We start from the raw sequence: 21,874 nt of genomic DNA, 5'->3' as shown, positions 1-21,874 counted from the left end.
AAGCCACACTGCTGATCTCCTTGGCAGCGTGCTTTCAGATCCCTACACATGCAGCATTAACAACAAGCAGAGAGGCACTGTCCTGTCTCTTTTCCTTGTGACTGCCATAGCAGGAGGGCCGGCAGCAGTGGGGGACAGAGCCCTAGGCAGACACCATCTATCGGCTGGGACACTCGTTTGCATAGAGCTGCTGCAGCTGCCGCTTTCCACAAATGCTTTATGGGCCAAGAGCAAACAGTTGTACCACAGGGGACAGGGCATTTGCTAAAATTAGAGGCAAAACAGCCTTATCTCAGCTCCTTAGTAAGCTGAGGCAGGAGGATCAACGTAACCAGCTTTTTTATGCTCTTGCTGTCATGCCTCCCCTACACACACACACACACACACACACACACACACACACACACACATATATAGCGGGCTATATATAGCTCTTATTCAGTTCCTCTTCCTTCCTCAAGATACTTCACGCCAGGTATTTGGTCGTGACAACCGAAAAGTAACTAATAGAATCCCATTCACATACAGCAGCCTTCTCTGATCAACCTTCGGCAGCATACCTCCTGCTTCACCAGCTGGTACTGGGCTCTCTCTGTTCCTCTGGCTCTAGTCTCTAGCCTGAGGGCACCCTGCCGTCTGCCCAAGGTGCCTCCTCTCGCTACCAACAGAAAAGCTCCCACAGGAGGACAGCAGAATTCACCATCTTGTTCAGCCGTAGACTCAGGACCTAGCTGGCACCAGGTGCCCACCGGACACAGAGAAAAAACCAGACAAGCCCTCAAATAATTTTATGTATAGGTACAGACCTCACAGTCTTGTCTTTTCTTGCATTTAATTGCTCACAAATATTATGACCACTACCTTACTGTAGTAAGGGCCAATAAATCTTCCTTGGGGAAACCAGGGGTGTACACACACACGAGAGAGAGAGAGAGAGAGAGAGAGAGAGAGAGAGAGAGAGAGAGAGAGAGAGTACATGTTTCTGTTTTTCTGAGACAGGAATGTGTTTTCTCAAATGCTTTGTCCTGAAATAATGTGACATTTGAACTTTCCAAAACAGACTCAGAATCCAAGGAGCTCTTTACGACATCAGATCAAACTGATTCCCATTCAGAACTGTGGTGGTCAGTTTTATATCTGAGCTGTGATATCACAGCCCTTGTGTTGTTTTGGTAGTTGTAAAAATGTCTTCTACACTGACTATAAAATGCTTTCAGTGGTCCGCCCTTCACAATAGCCTCCAACCCTGGGTGGCCAAGTCAAGCTAATTTGATTGACATCAAGGGCAATCAGGTTACGATGCTGCCAATTTCCTTCTTTCTTCTGTTTTTTCATCTTTTAGCCAAGGCATAATTGAAAATAGTTATTACTGTTAATCAGTATCTTTTGTTTACATTTTTTATTTTTTTTTGTATTTCAAGACGGGGTTTCTCTGTGTAGCCCTGGCTATCCTGGAACTTGCTCTGTAGACCAGGCTGGCCAGAACACAGAGATTCACCTGCCTCTGCCTCTGGAGTGCTGGGACTAAAGGCATTGGCCATCACAGTCTGGCAATTAGTATTTTAATTATTAGATACAAAGCAGATGGATCAGCAGTTGTGGAGCTGGCGTAGTGGAGAGGGAGGGTACCAGGAGGCCCAAGAGACTCTGAAGGATGCAGAAGCTGCCACAGGTCTTGACTATGGTAGTGCTGGCCTGTGTTGTACAGATGCTAATAATTATCAGTCTGTCCCTGAGATGTGATGGCATTTTATGTTATAGATTAATAGATTAAAAAATGAGTTCAAATGCTATATACCTTGATACATTAAAAATGAGTTCAAATGTTATACCTTGATACATAAAAATAAGTGTTTATAAAAAGTCACAAATACATCTAGAATACACTTTAATGTTTTTGTGGGGGTTACCGTCTCTCAGTGTGTGCATAAACATTTCAAATCTCTTTAAATTAGATTCAGAAGACCAAAACAGAGTTCACCAAAATCTTCCTCTCAGGTAGTTCCTGTTTGCGAGCAAACCAGGACCCAAAGTAATTTTGGCAATTACCATTCATTCTGTTATTAACAAGAGCCAAAGAAAAGCATGTGATGTCTTTTAGAAATTCAGGCTTTTTAGAATCTTTGAAATCAGATATTTATTCAACAAGCATTTTCTGGGTTTGTAATATATTCCAAGGACCACACTTGGTGCAAATAATTCACTGACTGGCCAGGCATGGTAGCACACGTGTATAATCCCAGCACTTGGGAGACAGAAGCAGGCTAATCTCTGTGAGTTCAAGGCCAGCCTGGTCTACACAGCAAGCTCAGGCCAACCAAGGTTAAACAGTGAGACCTTGCTCTAAAAATTAATTAATTAGTTAACTAACAGGACTATTCAGAGTATCTACCCCCAGGGAGCTAATAGTATAGTTTGTTGATTTTAAACATAACAACACTCCCAGACCTGGTGAGCCTGACATAAAATTTGTTTATCTGTACTGTTTATAAAAACAACCATTGCTCCTGCCCCTGGAAGTTTGTTTGTTTTGTTTTCTAGAACTTTGGGATTCACTTTTAGCTACTTATTTTTCCACGTGAGGAGCTGACTACTCCCAGTGATTCACTAAGCATATTTCTATTATGGGTCTAAACAACTCAGATTTTCACATGAATTCATTAGGCTCTGACTCCCAACAGACCACCACCCAACTGAGTTCCACTCTCCGGTGATGTGGGATTCCCCTCTGTATGCTGTGAATATCATTGGTTAATAAAGGAATTGCTTTGGGTTTATGGCAGAGCTATAGGGGAATAGAGCTGGGGGGAGGGAACTAAACTGAATGCTGGGAGAAAGAAGGCGGAGTCAGGGAGAAGCCATGTAGCCCTGCCAGAGACAGATGCCAGTTGGAATCTTGCTGGTAAGCCACAGCCATGTGGCGATACACAGATTACTAGAAATGGGTTAAATTAAGATGTAAGAGTTAGCCAATAAGAAGTTAGAGCTAATGGACCAAGCAGTCATTTAATTAATACAGTTTTTATGTGATTATTTCGGGGCTGAGCAGTCGGGAACGAAACAAGCAGCCTCTTTACTATACTCTGGTACATTGTACTGCCCAGCAACTGTGTTTTTGTTACAGTTTGAATATGGAACGTTCCCAAGGGTGTATGTGGCTTGGTCCCTGAGGGATACTGCTTTGGAAACTTTAGGAAGTAGAACCTAGCTGGAGAAAATGAGAGTGTCTTGTTCCTGGCCCCTTCCTATGTCCATGTGCTTCCTGTCCACCATGAAGTGAAGAAGTCCTCACCACATCCTTCTGCTGCTGTGATGGTCCACCCAAATACACAGGGCCAACCCTGTGATGGTCCACCCAAACACACAGGGTCAAGCATGTGATTGTCCACCCAAACACACCGGGCCAACCCTGTGATGATCCACCCAAACACACAGGGTCAAGCATGTGATGGTCCACCCAAATACACAAGGCCAAGCAGCCATGACCTGACCCTCTGGGACTGTGAGACAAAATAAATCTTTCTTCCCTTAAATTGTTTTCTCAGGTGTTTTAGCAGTGAGAAAGGTAACCAATTCATTATCCTTCAGTGACCCTAGCGATCCCACTAAGCATCCAAAGGAAATACTGAGTTACAGACTTGTGTTCAGCAGAGCCATTTCCCAGGCACATTTGCTGCAGGCTGATTTCCAGAGTCATAAGCAAGGACTCTCCCCTCTCACGGCTGCCATGTGTATCTGCCCTCCTCAGTCTGAATGATGTGTAAGACAACAGAAAGGGCAGAGAGGAAAGGAGGAGGTAAGGATTCCACCCAGGACTCCCTATTCCCACGTCAACGCTCTAGAGGCCATTACTTCACTGTAATGAGGGATCATGGGAACAGTATTGCTTGCATAAAATAAATCAGGAGCTCATTTGGTCACAGATACTTGGAATTTGAGAACACTTTGTTTACATGGCTTTTCCTTTCACCCACTCAACCATTTATCATACCTTGAAATTGGAAAAACCAACCCTGGGAAGCGAAACCTCAGCCTTTCCCGCCCACTCCTCTGTTGTGCCTGGCACACCAGAGCCCTTGACAGAAGTACCGTGGTTTGGAGGAGAGGAGAAAAATTTTCTTCTTCTGCGTTTCTTTCATCTCTGTAAGAATTTTATACTTCATTGGTGGAAAGCTCAGGTTTGTGACCCTAGCTAGTCCAGAGAAATACAGAAAACACTCCCAATACTGGCGTGATTTTTGAGATCTTCTGGGCTGAAAGAAATCCAAATCAACCTTCTTGGGAATAGGTGTGGGGCCCTGGGGAAGCTTCTGAGGCCCTAGATCAGCCCCTGAGTCACAGCTCCTTAGCTCCCTGCTGCCCTAGTTCTCCTTATTAGGAGATCTTCACTCAGCCCACCTTGCCTGTGCCTCTCAGGTGGGAATTCCTGATGTTCCTAATCATTGCTCATTATTCACATACCACAGGATACTTCACAGTTTATTCCTTTCCCACACTGTCCTGTTTCATTTCAATTCTCTACAACGGGGATTTAAACGCTAAGGTACCATTTCCTCCCATATTTGTCAAACAGTTTCCAAGACTGACAGATACACACAATTTAAACACTTTCAGATGCGTCAGAACTCGTTGCCTTCATGCTCGGTGTGGTTTCCTCTGGGGCTTGGCTCACATTCACTTTCTCTATCCAATCACGATGCACTGGGCAGCGCCCAGCCAGGAACAAGGCTAAGCCTGGGCACCCTCAGGCCTGGAGCTCTGGAGGAATACCCAGAATTTCAAGGGAGACAGACATGGCGTGTTAAATGTGAATCAGCACGGGTGATCAGTCATGGCTTGTGTGGGAGTCGCCAGTACACGAGAGGGTGATGCTGATGGATGCCACCCTGGAAAACACCACCCTCTCTAGACAGAAGATCCCACTTTGTGGGGCAACCTCGTCACTCATCGGGTTCACGAGCTAGTGTTTCCTGCTTCCACGCCTCAGGTCCAAGTTTCTTGGTTGAATACCAGGTATGTGAGTGATTTGCTTCTAGGACAGGGTGTGTGAAACACCTCGCTAGCTGCCAGCTTGCTCAGAGGATGAGAGGCTCACATTAGGAGGGCCCAGGGGAGAGGCACCACAAAGGAACGCTCACACCACATCAGTGACTTCCCCTTGCTTCATCCCCTGCTCTGAGGGATGATTCAGTGTGATCTTAGCTATCAGATCTTATCGGAGTCAGTAAGCTGAGGCCACCAAGAAAGATCAAAATACTCTGAAGACACTGGAGGTTAGCCACCAGTTACTGTCTGGGGAGTGCATGGTGCTGGCCATGGAGTTTGGGCTTCACTTGTTGGGACCAGAATGTCTTCCCAGCTGTGCTTTAGGGGTGAAGAGATTTAGAATTGGGTTGCTTTACTGTCTGTCTGCTGTGTCTGCTTGAGCAAACTGCTTAGGGATAAAAAGGGAACCGTTTTGAGGTCTGAATGAGTTAGGTATTCATAAAGCACTTAGGAGTCAATCAATATTACCATGTTTACAGGGGAGCCTTTCACTGCCAGTGTGGGTGAGGGGTACTAGGGAGTGGTGTCCAGTATAGTCCAGTATAATCCATCACCACCAGCTTGCCTGAACCCAGAGCCCAGAGCCCAGAATCCTGGCTAGTGGGGCCTGGTAGAGGCCAGGATAGCACCTTCAGGACAAACTCCTAGCATACTCTCATTCTGAGGCTGTGCAAAAGTGTAAGCCAAGCCTCACATTCTATCAGCCTTCCTGCTCTCCACTGGCTGTAAAGGCTTTCTCATACCTGTTGACTCAGTGACTCCAGTACTCCTTGGGACTCTGAGACATGACCTACCAACACAATTGGACTGGCCTACTTACTGTACTCAGGAACCACAGATGATATGTCCGCTGCATGCTGCCAAGCTACCCAGCAAAGGGGTGCTCCTGCCATCATTGGGAAGCCAAGAGCTGGGGTTACCACCAATATGACCCATTCTAACAGGACCTGCTCTGGGAGAGAGTGACTGGTCAATCTCCAGCCTAAGGACCGAGGCTCAGACAAGTCAAGTCACCCAGGTCTCTCCTCTATGACTAAGAAGAGGCAAGGCCAGGTCAATGCCAGAGAGGTCTGATACTGGAGCCCAGGGCATGCTGGGAGAACTCATGGGTCTAATTCTGCACTAGGGATTCCACCACACAGCCAGGAACTAATGAGAATGGTTTGTTCTCACTAACGTGGTAAATCGAGGCAGCATGAAACACTTCTGAGAATAGGAAAATATCCCTAGTCCCCAGTCAAGAGTTTCTCTTTCTCTTCTTGTTTTTTAAATGTGGTAATAAACATTCAGTCTGGCCTCTGATGTGGTCTGGCAGGAAATGCTTCTTCCAAGATCAGAGACCCCCATCTATCCTGGGTATTTGGACTATGAAGTCACTTTGGGTGGGGTCCAGCAGGACCTGACAAACCATACTAATCACCCTGCCCTGGTCCCTCACCTTATTCCTAGGGGCCACTTGGGGAGAGCAGGTCAAACCTTTCATTCTCCTTAAAACTCCAGATGGAATCAAATCCACCAGGTGGAGAAGAGGGATCAAAGGGGATAACTTAAGTTTTAAAAAAAGTTTGATAATAGGACTAGGAACATGGGGACCACAGGTTAAACGACTACATCAAGTCATCTCAGCATCCAAGAATCACATTTGACAACCTCAGGGCTTAAGGGACACAATGTGCCTAAAGAGACCCACAGTCCTATCTTCTCAGAACGCAAACTCACAGCTGTCTCTAAAATAACCTATTATTTCCATAGCCCTCAGAGTGACAATAGAGGATAAAAAGATAAAGTTCTGTAAGTGATGTTAAGCTCCCATTGTATAAGCCCACTCAATCCAGCTCAGAGAGACAGCTAATGAAGACTGTCAGGGGCATCTATTTATTCCTTTCTTCGTTCCTGAACTCTTAGCAAAGGAAATGATACTCAATGATGTAAATTATCTACCTTACAAAGTTACCGAACCATCTTCCAAAGCCGTACTAGTGGCCAGTGGTGAAAGGGTTTGTGATTTAATTCATCTCCCAAAGTGGCGACAGGTTTGTGTGGAGTCATCCAGACCCTTCTGTAGTATTTATTGCCAAGGACACAGGACACATACCATGGTGACTGAATGGTATCATATGATGAGGGCTGAATGAGCCTGCAACAAATGAACACACAGCCCAGACAAGACATCACCAAGACTCCAGATGGAATCAAACCACATCGGGTGGAGAAGGGAGATCAAAGAGGATAGCTGAAGTTAAAAAACCATGTGATAAAGGGACCAGCAACATGGGGACTACAGTTTAAACAACAAACAGCTCAGTTTCTGACCACTGGATGTGATTTGTGATGACAGGCTACAAGTTACAGGGCAACTTCAAGTCATTGCAACATTCCAAGAAATGTTAGAAAGATTTATTCTGTCACACCTCAAAAGTGTGGGTCATCAAAGTCAATGAAAACCACAATGTCAAGCAGACTAAGACAAGTTATCAGTTGATACACACAGATGGTGTGGCAAACACGCCTGAACTGTGCTGTGGGATAACCCTTCCGTACACCGTGATATGTTGCTCTCATTGGTTGATAATAAAAGCTGAATTGGTCCTGTAGCCAGGCAGAATATAGCTAGGTAGGGAAACCAAATGGAGATTCAGAGAGGAGAAGGACATGCCAGTCAGATGCCTGAGGAACAAGACTTATTAGAGCACAGATAAAGCCATGAGACATGTGGCAAAACATAGATTGATAGAAAAGAATTAATTTAAAAGTAAGAGCTAGTTAGTAACAAGTCTGAGCTGTTCGGCCAGGCATTTTGTAACTAATATTAGGCCTCTAAGTGATTATTTAAAAGCGACTGTGGGATGGGGCAGAACAGAGAAACCTCCGTTTATAGAAGAGCCCCTTCCCCACCTGCTTAGGTGTTTAGAGGCTTCTGGTTTCCTGTTCCCCCCCCCTTTCTCCTTGTGTTTTCTTTCTTTCTTTCTTTCTTTCTTTCTTTCTTTCTTTCTTTCTTTCTTTCTTTCTTTCTTTCTTTCTTTCTTTCTTTCTTTCTTTCTTTCTTAACAGGGTCTTGTGATCAACTCAAGCTGACCCTGAACTTGGTCTACTTTATATGTGGCTGGACTTTGGGCCACCAAACCTAACAGAATATGGTTTTTTTAAACACCAAAACGCTTTAGGGCTACTGATGATCAGTAATAGCTATTCTATGGTTAGTCTCAGGGTCTTACTAATGGTTTCCTATAGGCCTCAGACAGCAGAATACCTTGTCTTCCTCTTTCGTTTTATATATGTGCATGTATGTGTGTGTATGAGCAAGTATGTGTGTGTGTGTATAGGTATGTGCGTATGAGTGCAGGTGCTTGAGGAGTCCAGAAGATATCTGTCCCCTAGAAACAGTTATGGGCAGTTGTAAGCTGCTTGCTGTGGGTGCTGGGAATTGAACTCAGGTCACCTAAAAGAGTAGACCATGCTTTTAACTGCTGCGCCAACTCTCCACCTGATAACTGTTACTCTTAAACACGTATTTTTTTACCGTACTCACCACACTGGGCAGAGTCGCAAGGGTCAATACAAAAGGCACAGCAGGGAAGAGCTATACTTGTTGAACAGACAGTGCATGCTCTAGCAGGTAATTTGCAAGTCTGACTTTTTTTTCCAAAACACATCAATAGTCCCTAACCGCACCTCATCCCCCGTCCCCCACCACCAATTTATGTATTTGTGCCCATCTGGATGATGAACTGTGGGAGGCAAGAGGTCAGAGCACACAGAGAACCTCTAGTCTGTAGGCTGAATGGACCTTGTTACCAAAATGACCTGGGGCTGGGCTAGATCTTTTCAAGACATTCCTAGCAAGATCAAACTCACTGAATTTGCTTAGTGCTAGGCCTTATAAAAGCAGATGAAAGTTAATACCAAAACCAAATGATATTCATCAAGTTGTTTTTTAGGGGAAATTGCTCCAGGTCTGGCCATCCTTTCTTAATTCCTAGTAATGTAATACTCTATCCTTTCTACACAAGCAAATTGCTTTTGCTTATTAGTTCACTTTTTGAGACAGGGTCGATGTTGTTTGTCCAGGCTGTCCTTGACTCTGGATCCTTCTTTCTGCCTCAAAGAAGGCTGGAAATATAGGCATTGCACTATAATTATGTACTACAGGGTACCACAACCAAATTTTATGTATGTATGTATGTATGTATGTATGTATGTTTGTGTGTATGTATGTTTTTTGAGACAGGGTTTCTCTGCCCAAACTGTCTTGGTATTTGTTTTGTAGAATAGGCTGACCTCAAACTCACAGAGATCTTCCTGCTTCTGCCTCCTGAGTGTTGCTGGGATTAAAGGCAAACACTACCTGGCTTGTTTTGTTTTTTTGAGACAAGGTCTCTCTGTATAGCTCTGGCTGACCTGTAACTCGATGGGTAGGCCAAGCTGGCTCTGAACTCACAGAGATCCGCCTGCCTCTGCCTCTATCTGCACTCTATAAATTCTTGCAGAAAGCAATCTCAGACTTTTTTGAAGATAAGGCTATATACTTCAGAAATTCACTTTAATGTAACAAAGCTACTGACCCTCAGTTTTGAATTTTTTTAATTTAAGAATATTTTAGCTAGATGTGGTGGCTCACACCTGTAATCCCAGCACTTGGAAAGTGGAGACAGGAGTTCAAGGCCAACCTTGGCTATAGTTAAGTTTGATACCAGCCTTGGCTACTTGGCTACATGAGACCCCATCTCAATTTTGTTGTTGTTGTATTAGAGGTGAAACCCTGGTAATAAAAGATCAATCAGTGGTTGCTAGACAGAAACTGACTGTAAAGGGGTCAGAAAGAACTTTGTGGGGGGGAGTTTTTCAATATAACACACACTCAGCAGGACCTGGACAAACAAGGCATTGACACTGGTGAATTTTATGGCTTGGTTTCTCAGTAGCGTTAAAACAACAACAACAAAAATCTCTTACATTTAGAAAAATAAAACATAAAGCACAAGTGGAAGGATTGACCACGAAACATCTCATGCTTGTAGCTGCTTCCTGTCCCAGAGGCAACCACTGTCAGCCAGGCATGATCTTATGAGCTCATCTGCAGGTATGTTTGCACACCTATCCCCCCTCCATTTGTTCTCTGCTGCCAGAGGCTGCATGCCATAGCTGCCTTTTGGACTTTTGTTTCCTGCCTGGGCATCGCTCCATAGCATTTACACAGTGGCACCTCATTCTTTCTAAGGCTGCCTGGCACTGCATCAGGTATAGCAGAGCAGAATCCTGCTACAGAGATTTGCATTGGTATAGATCTTGGTTTGTTGATACAAAGTTAAGGCCAATTTTGTTATATTGTGTATATGTATTTCTGATCTTGATGAAGGTATTGTGTTTGTGCAGCTCATTTAAAAATGTAATGTATAATTAAGAAAGATAGGTTAATAGATAATCATCTATAATAGTCAAGCTTGTAGTCATGTTAGATTTTTTAGATGTACAGAGACATATTTCAGATGGATAGGCATTCTTCAAACCTTTCAAAGACTACAGAATATGGCATTTAAAATGTTTTAAGAAGTTAGGACTTTTCATAACAGAGACACGTCTGCTCCTGGCAGCACCAATTACTTCAAGAGAAGGATGGGCATCGAAGAGGCTCCTTATGGAGTTGGTTGGCCATCTGGGCAAAAAACTGCTCTTGCCTGGACTGCTTGATGAACTGGACATGCAGGACCCACAGAGAAATGACTGCTGAACTTGTCTAAATGTGAGACAATCTTTTGAGGTTCCTGCTTCATGAAAGAGTCTGCTAGACATTCTGCAGGACACAAAAGAAAGTGACTGACAAACTGCCGATATAGGCGAACCTGTCTTTAAAATTTCCTGCTTCATGGAAAAGTCTGCTGGATACTATGGGCCAGTAGGCTGAAGCTGGATGCCCCAACGGTACAGAAGAACTCTGGGTGACCGTTCAGGCAGCAAGATGTCTCTGTCAATTCTAGAGTTTTGGAAGTTGCTTACAATGCACTTCCTGTTTACTTAGGTAATATTATATCCTTCTGGAGTCTTTGATGGAATTCAAGAGTAGAAAGTAATAATATAGTTTTTCTTAGTTATGATAAGAGATAAAGTAGATACAAATATTGTAACTGTAATTCTTGTTTGATACCTGTTTTGTTATATGTAATTTTACTATGTTAAAGTTAAAACCTTACTTTTTTATTTAAACAGGAAGGGGGAGGTGATGTGGGATTCCCCTCTGTATGCTGTGATTACCATTAATGAATAAAGAAACTGCTTTGGAATTATAACAGGGCAGAACTTAGCTAAGCAGGGAAAGCTAAACTGAATCCCGGCAGAAAAGAGACAGAGTCAGGGAGATGCCATTTAGCCCCATTGGACACAGACACTGGAACTTTAGCTGGTAAGCCACAGCCATGTAGCCATACACAGATTAATAGAAAAGAGTTAAATTAATATGTAAGAAGCTAGAGCTAATGGGCCAAACAGTGATTTAATTAATACAGTTTCTGTATTGTTATTTCAGTTCTGGGCATCCGGGACGAACAAGCAGCCCCCTCTTACAGAATTCTACTATTTCCCCTCGAATAATGGATCTGGAGGTTGTTTCTAATCTCCAGGCACTGAGTAAGGATAAGATGCCTACTTAGAGTTGGAAGGTTCCAATGGGACACACTTCCCCCAGTTTCCCTGGCTCATTGCTGGAAGAAGCTGCAACAGAGCAGAGACCTGAGTCTAGAAGATGTTAATTCAAGACTCAGCTAAAGGGGCTGGGGATGTAGATCAGATGGAAGAGTGCTGACCTAACATTCACCAAGCCAAGAGTTCAGTCTCCAGAACTGCACAAAGTACATGTTTGCCATCTTAGCATTTGGGAAGCAGAGGCAGGATGATCCAAAATTCAAGGTCATTTTCGGCTACAAAAAGAATTTGAGACCAATTTCGACTACAAGAGACCCTACCCTGAATAAACAACAACTTCCTGTTAGTATTCAGGCATCTGCACTGGCCTGTCCTTGGGGGTTCTGACAGGATGTGTCCTCAGCTGTAGCCACTAAGATCACCTCCTGTGCACACTCACAAAGTTCCCTTTTAAAAGGACCCAGACCACCTCCCATCTCTCTCCTCCCATCTTTCTCTCTCTCTCTCTTCCCTACCTGTTTCTCTGTCTCTCCCCCCCCCCCCCTTCTCTTATGCTGCTCCTGTCCCCAGAGGCCAGCATCCCTCCCCTCTCTTCCTCTCTACACAAAATGTGAACTCTGTCTCAGGGCATCTTTCCCTCTCATGCTGCTGGGTATTTTTTGTTTGTTTGTTTTGTTTTTTTTAAATTACAACATTTACACCCCTTGATAGCATAAAGATACCACAAAAATCAAAGCTTGGAACCCTGGTCTTCAGGCATGCTAGGCAAGGGACTCTGCCACTGAGTTACATTGCTAGCCCCTGTGCTGGCTTCTGCAAGATGACCCAAGTACTGTTTACTACATAAATCATGTCGTCTTGTTCTGACAAGATAAGGGCTTGCTCCTGAAATTTCACCCAAAGGCCAAAGTGTCTGATAAGACTGTCAGTATTCCAGGCTGGTTCTGAACTAACACCCCATCTCTTAGCAGGGAGGGATTAAAGGCCAGGGCTCCAAGGGACAGCCAGCTCTCGGTTCTCCGGCAGCTTGCTCAGCCCAGTTTGGGTCTGTAGCACTTGGTCATATGGAGAGCTGCAGTCCCGGGAGACTGAGTGTGCTGACTGAGCTAAACAGAACCTGCCTGGTCAGTTCCTTGGCTAACAGGAAATTCATGTGTGAGTAGACACTAACAGTGTTTATAAATATGTTCTGAGTGTCATGGGAAACAACTTAGGGCTTCTAATTGAATAAGTTCACTTCTAGAAATTTCCCCTAGTAAAGTGCCCAAAGTGAGTTCCAGTGGGGCTGAGGCCCATGCTGCAGCACTGAATCTCACAAGCTGAACTGATTACGATGACCTAAACTGTCGCCGTTTGGAGCAATGGAGGGATCTGCTCTAGATCAGCAGGGCAGTGTGAGTGTCTTACACACACCCTCCCAATAGGACCTTGGCTGGCTTCCAGGTATTGCTATTTCTATGCTGTACCCCAGGTCAATCTAAGGTTAGGCTGTTTGTCCAGCTGACCTAGTTGATAAGCAGGGGTGTTATGACTTGAACCCAACGTTGCTCAGTTACTATGGAGATGAGACCTTCTGTCCCAGAGTGAAGACCCAGAAATCATACTAGGCTCCAGAAACTCTGGAAGCCGCAATGTTCACAAGCCCTCACCCCAAGGTTATAAAGCAGTAAACATTGCTTGGAGAAGCTCTTCAGTGTCCCTACGATTGGAGAGAGAGCTCCATGGATACAGCTTTCATGAGCCATTTCCCATGCTGGGGTGGGCTTCCCAGTGAAGCACCTGCCTGAGTCTTTATGTTCCTCTAAGTAATCCCAATAAACTCATTGGCTCCCTAAGTTAGACTTGAGTGGAATCAATTCTTTTTTTCTATTACGGATGTACTATCTGGGGTGAAGAGACATTTATTCACATCCCCAACTTCAAAGCTCAGCTGCTGAGCAAAATGGTTTCCAGGAAGAGAGACAGGCCCTTGCCACTGTGTGGGACATTGTCCAAGTATATGGGAACTACAGCAATAAGCAAGACCCAGAAGCATATACCCTAGAGACTGAGGAGGGCTGGGCGTACGTATCCACTGTGATGCTGAGCTAGACCTGCCAACTGGACCATGGAGAGCAGATGGCCAGTTGCCTCAGGCTGAACGTCTGTGGTCTAGAGTCTCCAGCAGGACAGACTTCCAGTTTGCACAGAGGCTACTACTGAAGAGTAGCTCTCCACTCTGACGTTAGAACAATTTGCCCAGAGTCAGGATTTTCCCTGCTCTATAGGTCCAAAGTCCAGGGGCCCATCTCCTGGCCTGTGCATGCCATGGTGGCTTGGGGCCAAGTGTGTATAAGCTATTCTGGAGCCACATGTTTTCAGAGTTTTTGTAGTTGCAATAAGTTGGTATGTGCACCTCCATATGAACAAAGAGTCCTGTTGAGATGAATTAGGCCATTCATGGCTAGACCCATCCTCTCCTGTTCACAGTCCCCCCAAAAGAGTACATGGTGCCAAGAGCCAGAGGCATTCTCCCGGTCCCAGGGTTTTATGACATGGTAGATGGCTAGGCAGTGGACGGATCCTTCCTGATGCTTGAAGCAGATGAACATGGAAGCCATATGCCGAAGATGGGAGAGCCAGAAAGTGGAAGAGGCCTGAGTCCCCTTATCCTTGCTTAGAGGATAGCCTCGATTTTGCATTTCCTGTGAGCAAGAAATAAATATTCATGTCTGGTGAAATAGCTCAGAAGGTAAAATGCTTGCCTTGTATGCATGAGGATCTGAGTTTCATTCTCCAGAACTCACGTAAAGAAAAAGAAAGAAAGAAAGAAAGAAAGAAAGAAAGAAAGAAAGAAAGAAAGAAAGAAAGAAAGGAAAAAAAAAAGTCAGGCATGGTGGCACATGCTTGGAATCCCAGTACTGGGGAGGCGGAGATGGGTGTTGATTCCTGGGACTTGCTGGCTAGCCAGCTTGCCTACTTGGTAAGTTCCAGGTCAGTAAGAGACCCTGTCTCAAAAAACAAGGTGCAGTGACTCCTAAGGAATGGTACCTGAGGCTGACCTCTGACCTCTACACACACATGCACAAATGCAAACTGTACGTGCAGAAACAGACAGCCCCCCATTCCCAAAGAAAGAAATGTGTGAGCCAGGATGTGTACTTGGCGTCGTGAGCATGGATGGAAATTCTAAGCCACTAACTAGAGCCCCAGGCCTGAGCACAACCTCCCAATATGTAATGATATCCTGAAATAGTCCAGAAAGATGAAGGACACACAAAGTGTGGCCACGAAGGACAGTAAAGCACCCAGGAGGAGCTAGGGAACCGAGAGATGAGAAGAGGCCGGCACATAGAGGCACCAGTTCATGGGTGTTAGGGTAACAAGAGAAGCGTATCAGAGAGCAAACAGCCAGGGGATGGGGGTGAAGGACCGTGATGTTATGAATAGAAACGTCCCTCACAGGCTCATGGGAGAGTTTATGGAACCTCTAGGAGGTGGAGCCTTGCTGGAGGAAGTACCTCACTCGGGGACAGGCTTTGAGGATTTATATCCTGGACACGCTCCCTCTTCTCTGTCCCTCTGGTTCCTAGGTGTGGGTGAAAATGTGATCAGCCTGCTTTCTGCTCCTGAGGCCATACTTTCCCTGCCTGTTGCCTTCCCAGCTCCAATGAGGTTGAGCCCTTCGGCCCTACATTGTGCACTGTGGTCACATCACTTAGTGGGATACATTATGGAAAATGTGACACTGGTCATTTCGCTGTGGTGCAAACGTCACTGAATGTGTTAACACGAGCCTAGAAGATACAGAGCCACGGCTGGACCTGGTTCTTGGTGAAGTCAAGGGACACAACGACAGGAGTAACTGACAGTATAACGTGGAATATCGCTGTGCCGGAAAATGAAATGCTACTCTAAACTAACAACAGATGTATACTAAGCACACACGTTCTTGCCTCATTGTTTACCCCTTGTATTCACCTTCGAGGTCACCCACACTATATACTTATACACGGCATGTAAGTTAAATTTACCAAGTTAGCACAAACATGAGTGACAGATACCTGCACCCTTTGTGGAGACAGCTGTGACATCACCATGTAATAGAAATTTTTGCCTTGACTTGAGACAGGGTCTTGCACCCAGTCTCCTGCCTCTACCCTTAAGTGACAGTAGCAACTTCATCTGCACTGTGATCTCAGCCGGTGGCTACTGTTTACACGGCCTGTGAGTGAGCCAACCCTGTTTCTAAACAGCTTTAAAATTCTTAAATACGAACAACAAAAAAAGAACAGTTCCTCCTCCCACCCAGACACAACTAAGTATGCGTCACACATCTGTAAGCCTAGTACTCAGGAGGCAGATTAGAAAGATCACTGCAAGTTTGAGGCCAGCTTGGGCTACATAGGAGTTTCAGGTCATCCAGGCATACACAGTGAGATCCTGTCTCAAAAAATCCACACAAAACGCACAACGCCCATTGGCAGGTGACTAGAAGTCTGTGCATCAGGAGGGATGGGGAAGTTGCATATTTCCATCATAGTGGCTCCGTTTCAGGCTAGCCCTTCAACCTGGTGTTTTTGAAGCCCCAGTAGCAACATGGAGCACCATGGTTCTTAAAGCAATGGAATAAATTGTACACTGTCTTAAGAAAGCCACCCGGAGATATTCCTGCTTCCAGAACTTTCCTGACATGCTTTGGAGACTCAGTAGGATTTAGGGAAGGAGTTCTGCTGGGAAAGGTAAGACGAGGGTGACTCACAAATCAGTCAGTCACCTCCGCTTATTACGGCAGTGCACACCTGCAATCCTATACTTGGGAGATCATGCCGCACACCTTTAATCTCAGCACTCAGGAGGCAGAGGCAGGTGGATGTCTGTGAGTTTGAGGCCAGCCTGGTCTAGTGAGTTCTAGAGTCTACACACAGAGACCCCGTCGGAAAATAAAAAAAAAAAGGATAAAATTCAATAAAAATAAAAGAATTCTTAACGAGAGAGAGAGAGAGAGAGAGAGAGTGCATATTCCTAGAACAAAATGCAAACATAGTACGAAGTCCTATGTGGGGTTTTTTTGTTGTTGTTTTGAATCAAGGGCAGTTTGTGGGATAAAGACAATACCTCAATGCTGACCAAAAGTCCTGAGATTCACCTCAGTGTCCCTGTAGCCCAGCCAGGTTACTTCAGCTCTCTGTGCCTGCCTTCTTGCTTGGGAACACAAAGGCCCACCCATGCCTCTCTGCCTATACTTTCTCAGGAGAAGAAGAGCCTCATTTTCAATTGTTCAAACACTATGATTTCTATTTCCTCCATCAATGTTACTCTGACCAGTGTCTATTCTGGAAACATACGTTTATAGCTCCAAACAACACTTAAAAGATGTGCTGAGAGTCTCTGTTTGTGTTTCGTGTACCAGGAACTGAGGAGGTCAGGAGCCGGTAGAGACCCCGGAGTGTCCAAAGAGGGAGGTGAAGTGAGTTACCCTATGCCAAGAAACCATCTGTGACACACTGCATATATGGCCTGGCAGTCTTCAGTCATTGCTGTGTGGACTTCACATTTAATAACACTGGTTTTTGTTTGTTTGTTTATTTGGTTGGTTGGTTTTTGGGTTTTGTTTTTTTCGAGACAGCGTTTTTCTGTAGCTTTGGAGCCTGTCCTGGAACTCACTCTGTAGACCAGGCTGGCCTCGAACTCACAGAGATCCGCCTGCCTCCACCTTCCAAGTGCTGGGATTAAAGATGTGCACCAACCACTCCTCGGTGATATAGCACTGGTTTTTAATTACACGTGTAATTAAAACCATTTGTGTTTCACTACACATTCGGAACCTGTTGGGGGTTCTGCATGGCCGAACAGCAGGTTAATAACTGCACCCACCAGGAAATAATGATTTAGGGCATCACTATGATTGACTTTCAGCATAGACGTCAGGCGGAGACATCAACACAACGTACTACAGCTGCTTTCACAGAAAATCTTCATATGCTTTGGCTGCTGGGAGGAGCGGCAGTAGCCAGTAATTCTAGAAATTACAAACAAGGGATCACAAAGGCGGGGCCTCAGAGCAATGCTGATAATTAAAGCTTATAAAAAAAATCAATCAAATACAAACATAAGGCCGTGAAGGGATGAGGTGGGACTGGACTCTTCTGGCCAGGCTGTCAGAAGAAGGTGACGGGCTAATTACAAGGTTGTGGTGAGTGGCTTGGAATAATTTGATTGTGGGATAATTTTTACAGTTTGGAGTAACAATTAAAAGGTGTGAACGTTTCTTAATTAACAAAGCTGAGGGCCTCAGCTACAAGTTCCCCGCCCCCATCAGGGGTCTGGCTACTCTCTACTACCTCACACAGTGAGCTCACCCTTCCTTCCCATCCCCATTAGCACTGCTGGGTAGAAAAGAGTTGAGGTTTGTGCCATAAGCTAGTGTGTGTGTGTGTGTGTGTGTGTGTGTGTGTGTGTGTGTGTGTAAGTTAGAGGACAACTTGGGGAGTAGCCTCTTTATTACTATGTGGGTCCTGGGGACTGAACTCAAGTTGTCAGACTCAATGGCAGATGCCTCATTAGCCCACCGAGCAACTTTTCCTGCCCTGTGCTATGTAATTCTTAACAGCTGTCTACTACATAGACCTATCAGAATGAAAACTGATACTCATGTAGCCCAGTATGACCTGGGGCTTATTATATAGGATGACCTCGTACCTTCGTCTCCTGAGTGCTGGGATCACAGCAGACGGAGGAGCCTTGTTTATGTCGCGCTGAGGTTTAAGCCCAGGGCTTTGACAGTCCGGCAGGGACAGCAACGCTGCACACCTTTGATCCCAGTGCTGGGGGGAGGGGGGCGGGTGCAGAGGCAGGTGGGTCTCTGTGAGCTAATTCTAGGAAAGCCAGGCTACACAAAGAAACCCCTTCTCAAAAAAACAAAACCAAACAAACAAAAACATGGCTTTCAACAGGCCAGGCAACAGCTACATTCCCCAGTGCTAAAAAATGATTTAAGTATCACAATTATTCTAGAAAAAAAAATATTCTAGAGTGGAACAAAACATTATCTGTGAGCAAAGGTGAACTGAGAGGAGAGCCTGTGAAAAACACGAAATCCTGACCGCCTCCTGTGACTCACCCCGGGACTATTTGTGGGGTGTGGGGGAGGGCCCTGGAACTCCACCTCCAGACAACAGCTAGCGTCCCCATCTGAATTTGTGTCTTTTGCAGCTTTGGAAGGACAACGGCAGCAAGACAATGGGAGACTGACATGGACTCCGGTGTCTGGGAGTCCTTGGGAGCAAGCAGCGTGGTGTTTTACAAGGTTTTCATTCTGATGCAACCAGTGCTCCCCTCCTGGTCAGGAAGGAGTTGGTAGGAGACCAAGTGTGCCCTCTCCAATCCCAGGCTTGCATTTACCCTACACCATGCTTACTCCCACTCTTTGGTGAGAGGTCAGGGATGTGTCACCAGTCACTGGACCAGCTCCTCAGAGGCCTCCGCCAGTTAAGATGGAGCCTGACTTCAGGAAAACCGTGCACCGCTGAGTCAACCTGTTGTATGACTTCATGGGGCCCTGCTCCTGAGGTCACAGAGGAAGAAAGTGAATTGGGTAAAATTCCTGGTATTCACACAACTCAGTTTCCCCAGACTTTCGGGGAAGGAAGGACTTGAGTGGAGCTTCTGGGAACTAAAGACAACCTCCTCGTGTCTGTCAGACACGCGACGTGCAAAGTGAGGCACTTTGAAGACCCACATCTAGGCTGAAGGTCTGGCAGACTGGCAGGCTCACTTGACCTCCTAACTGTGGAGAGTCAGAATGTTATATTGCAGATTGGGCGCTAAAGTGATCTTGGACAATCTTTAGTTACCTCAATGGCCATTTATCACCACTCACCGCGGCATAAGATCTAACGTCTTTCTTACTGTCAGGCAAAAACTCTTTGATTATATTAACTTAGGAGATCATGAGCTTCTGTGATCCCAGCAGCCGAGAATATCATTAGACAGCACCTGAGACCAAGCCCAGGGGGTTCACCACTTAGCCCACTTACTGACATTCCCACCAATGTATTTAGACGATGCCTTGATTTATAACTTTCTTTTGTTCTGTGACCATGAAAGTTCATGCAACCACGTCAAGAATCAGTGTTCCCAGGCTATGGATGATCACTCCTATAGGTCTAAAAACAAACTGTCTACTTCCATGTGGTGTAGACAGACAGAAGCCAGGGCAGAGCAGACTGCAGATCTTGTGTTCAGTGATGAGCAGGCTTACTCATCATGGAGAAGTTTTCAACTATTATCACAGAAAGTCAGAAACATCTCAAAACAATCCAGTGTCACCTGCCTCCAGCAGAGCTGGCACACACCACACCACCCCTCTCTCTCTCTCATACACACATCTTCACTCCCCATTTTTTTTATTCTAAAACATATTTTTAAGACAAAATTTCATACAGCCCAGGTCTGCCAAGAACTCACTACGTAGCTGAGGAAGACCCCGAATTCCTGACTCTCCGGCCTCCACCTCCAGAATGCTAGGATCACAAGTACGAGCCACCGTGCTCAGTTTACAAAGCACTGGGAATTGAACCTGGGGCCTTGTACACGCTAGGCAAGCACTCTACACACTGGACTACCCACTCTGCCCCTTAAACTGATTGAAAATTTAGTCCTAAGAAAGCGCAGTAGCTGTCCATATCTGTAAAGAATTTAGCAGTCTGGAGGCAGAGGCCTGAAACTCGGTGATTTCAAGGCCAGCTTGGGCTACACAGGGAGACCCTGCCTCAGAAAAACACAAACCAAACTCTAGCAACAACAAAATATACACCACAGTGTGTGTGTGTGTGTGTGTGTGTGTGTGTGTGTGTGTAATTTCAAATGAGGTCTTACATTTCTCTATCTACTATGCAGTAACGTGTCACCTAATGTTGGAAAAAGAAACCAGGAAGTTTCCCTGAGGTTTACGCCCAAGTTCGCTCCAGCATTTCAGTTTTATTCTTTAATTTATGCTAGTTTATCTACCTGTCAAACACAAAAACCTCCTTTGGCTTTGCGAAAGTTATCACAGACCTCGATCGCGGTTTGCACAGCACTATTTTAAAAAAAAAAAACAAAACAAAACAAAACAAAAAAAACCCTGTACCAGTCTGAGAAATTGCATTGCCTCACACCAAGTTCTTGCTTGAACAAAGCTACTTTTTCACCCTATTCTACTCCCAGGGCCCACAGTTCGGGTTCTTTCCGGGAGCAAATCTTCGGATCAGGGCAGTCTCTCCTCCCAACCTATTCGATAATTCACAGGCTCAATGGAACAACTGTCCAGCCTTCCGTCAAAGGAAGGGGCGGGGCACCCGTGGGGCTCCGCAGCTGGACGCCCACGGCTGTCCACTCGGCCGGTGATTGTCCACTTAGAGCTGTCCTTTGGAGTTGACGCTCCTGGACCTCAGGAGAATGGGGCGCATGGACAGGTAATGGGATACCCAGTGGAACGTCAAACCTGGCCTTCTTGCAGTTCTCTGGCCCAGGTGGAGGGTGACCCGAAGAGAAAAGCTCTCTCATGTCCTAATGGGTATCTCTCTAGGAGTCTCAGCAAAAGTCCCCAGGGCACAACGTGTCACCTTAAGTGCATCCCCCTAAGTCCTGTTCCCCGCGCTTACTGCTCCTGGCCAGCGCGGAGCTCACCCAGGCTCAGGACTGTCCCACATGCCGCGGCCTGCGCACAGGGCCAGCGTCCCAGGCCCGTCGCGCCACCAAAGCTCTCCGACCGTGCCACCGGGTCGGTTCGCGTGCGCTACGTCCAGGCGCTTTCCTGGCCACAGCTTGCTTACCTGTCCCGTGTAGCAGGTGCGTTGCACCCAGCAGCAGGGCGCTCAGCAGTACGACTGAGAACCCGCAGGCCGAGCGGGCCATGGCTCTGGAGGCGCCTCGGCCTCTGCAGGGTGCGACCTTGGCCTGTGTCTGCGGCGCCCCGGCACCGAAACGTGGCTGCGCCCCGCCCTGCCCAGCCGCTCACCTGCACGCAGGACCCCGCCCCGCCGGCTCAGCAGGAGCCTGGGTGACCCAGGCTTCCTCTCTGGCCTCCTCCCCTTCCTGCTTTTGCTCAGGTACTACCCTCCTAAGCCCGGTAGCCTTGAGGCAAATTTGTCCCCGCCTCTCCGGCTTCAATTCCTTTCTCAAAGTCCAAAGGACCTTGGTGACAGCCAGCTTCTCCTCCCTTCGCCTC

General features: G+C 46.0%; 1 protein-coding gene across 1 annotated transcript in view; it reads right to left on the bottom strand.

Annotated features, from left to right (window-relative positions):
- Positions 1 to 21,644, bottom strand: part of Cdcp1 (CUB domain containing protein 1) — a 41,774-nt gene extending 20,130 nt beyond the window's left edge. Inside the window, exon 1 of the mRNA XM_048424138.3 lies at positions 21,480 to 21,644. Coding sequence (XP_048280095.3) covers positions 21,480 to 21,561 — 82 coding nt within the window. The 5' untranslated portion in view covers positions 21,562 to 21,644. The remainder of the gene's footprint in view (positions 1 to 21,479) is intronic.
- Between the last annotated feature and the right edge of the window lie 230 nt (positions 21,645 to 21,874).

This window comes from Myodes glareolus, chromosome 4, assembly GCF_982192425.1.
Source record: "Myodes glareolus chromosome 4, mMyoGla1.1, whole genome shotgun sequence".
In the NCBI taxonomy this organism is placed as follows: Eukaryota; Metazoa; Chordata; class Mammalia; order Rodentia; family Cricetidae; genus Myodes; species Myodes glareolus.
This window is presented reverse-complemented; position numbering and strand designations above follow the sequence as displayed.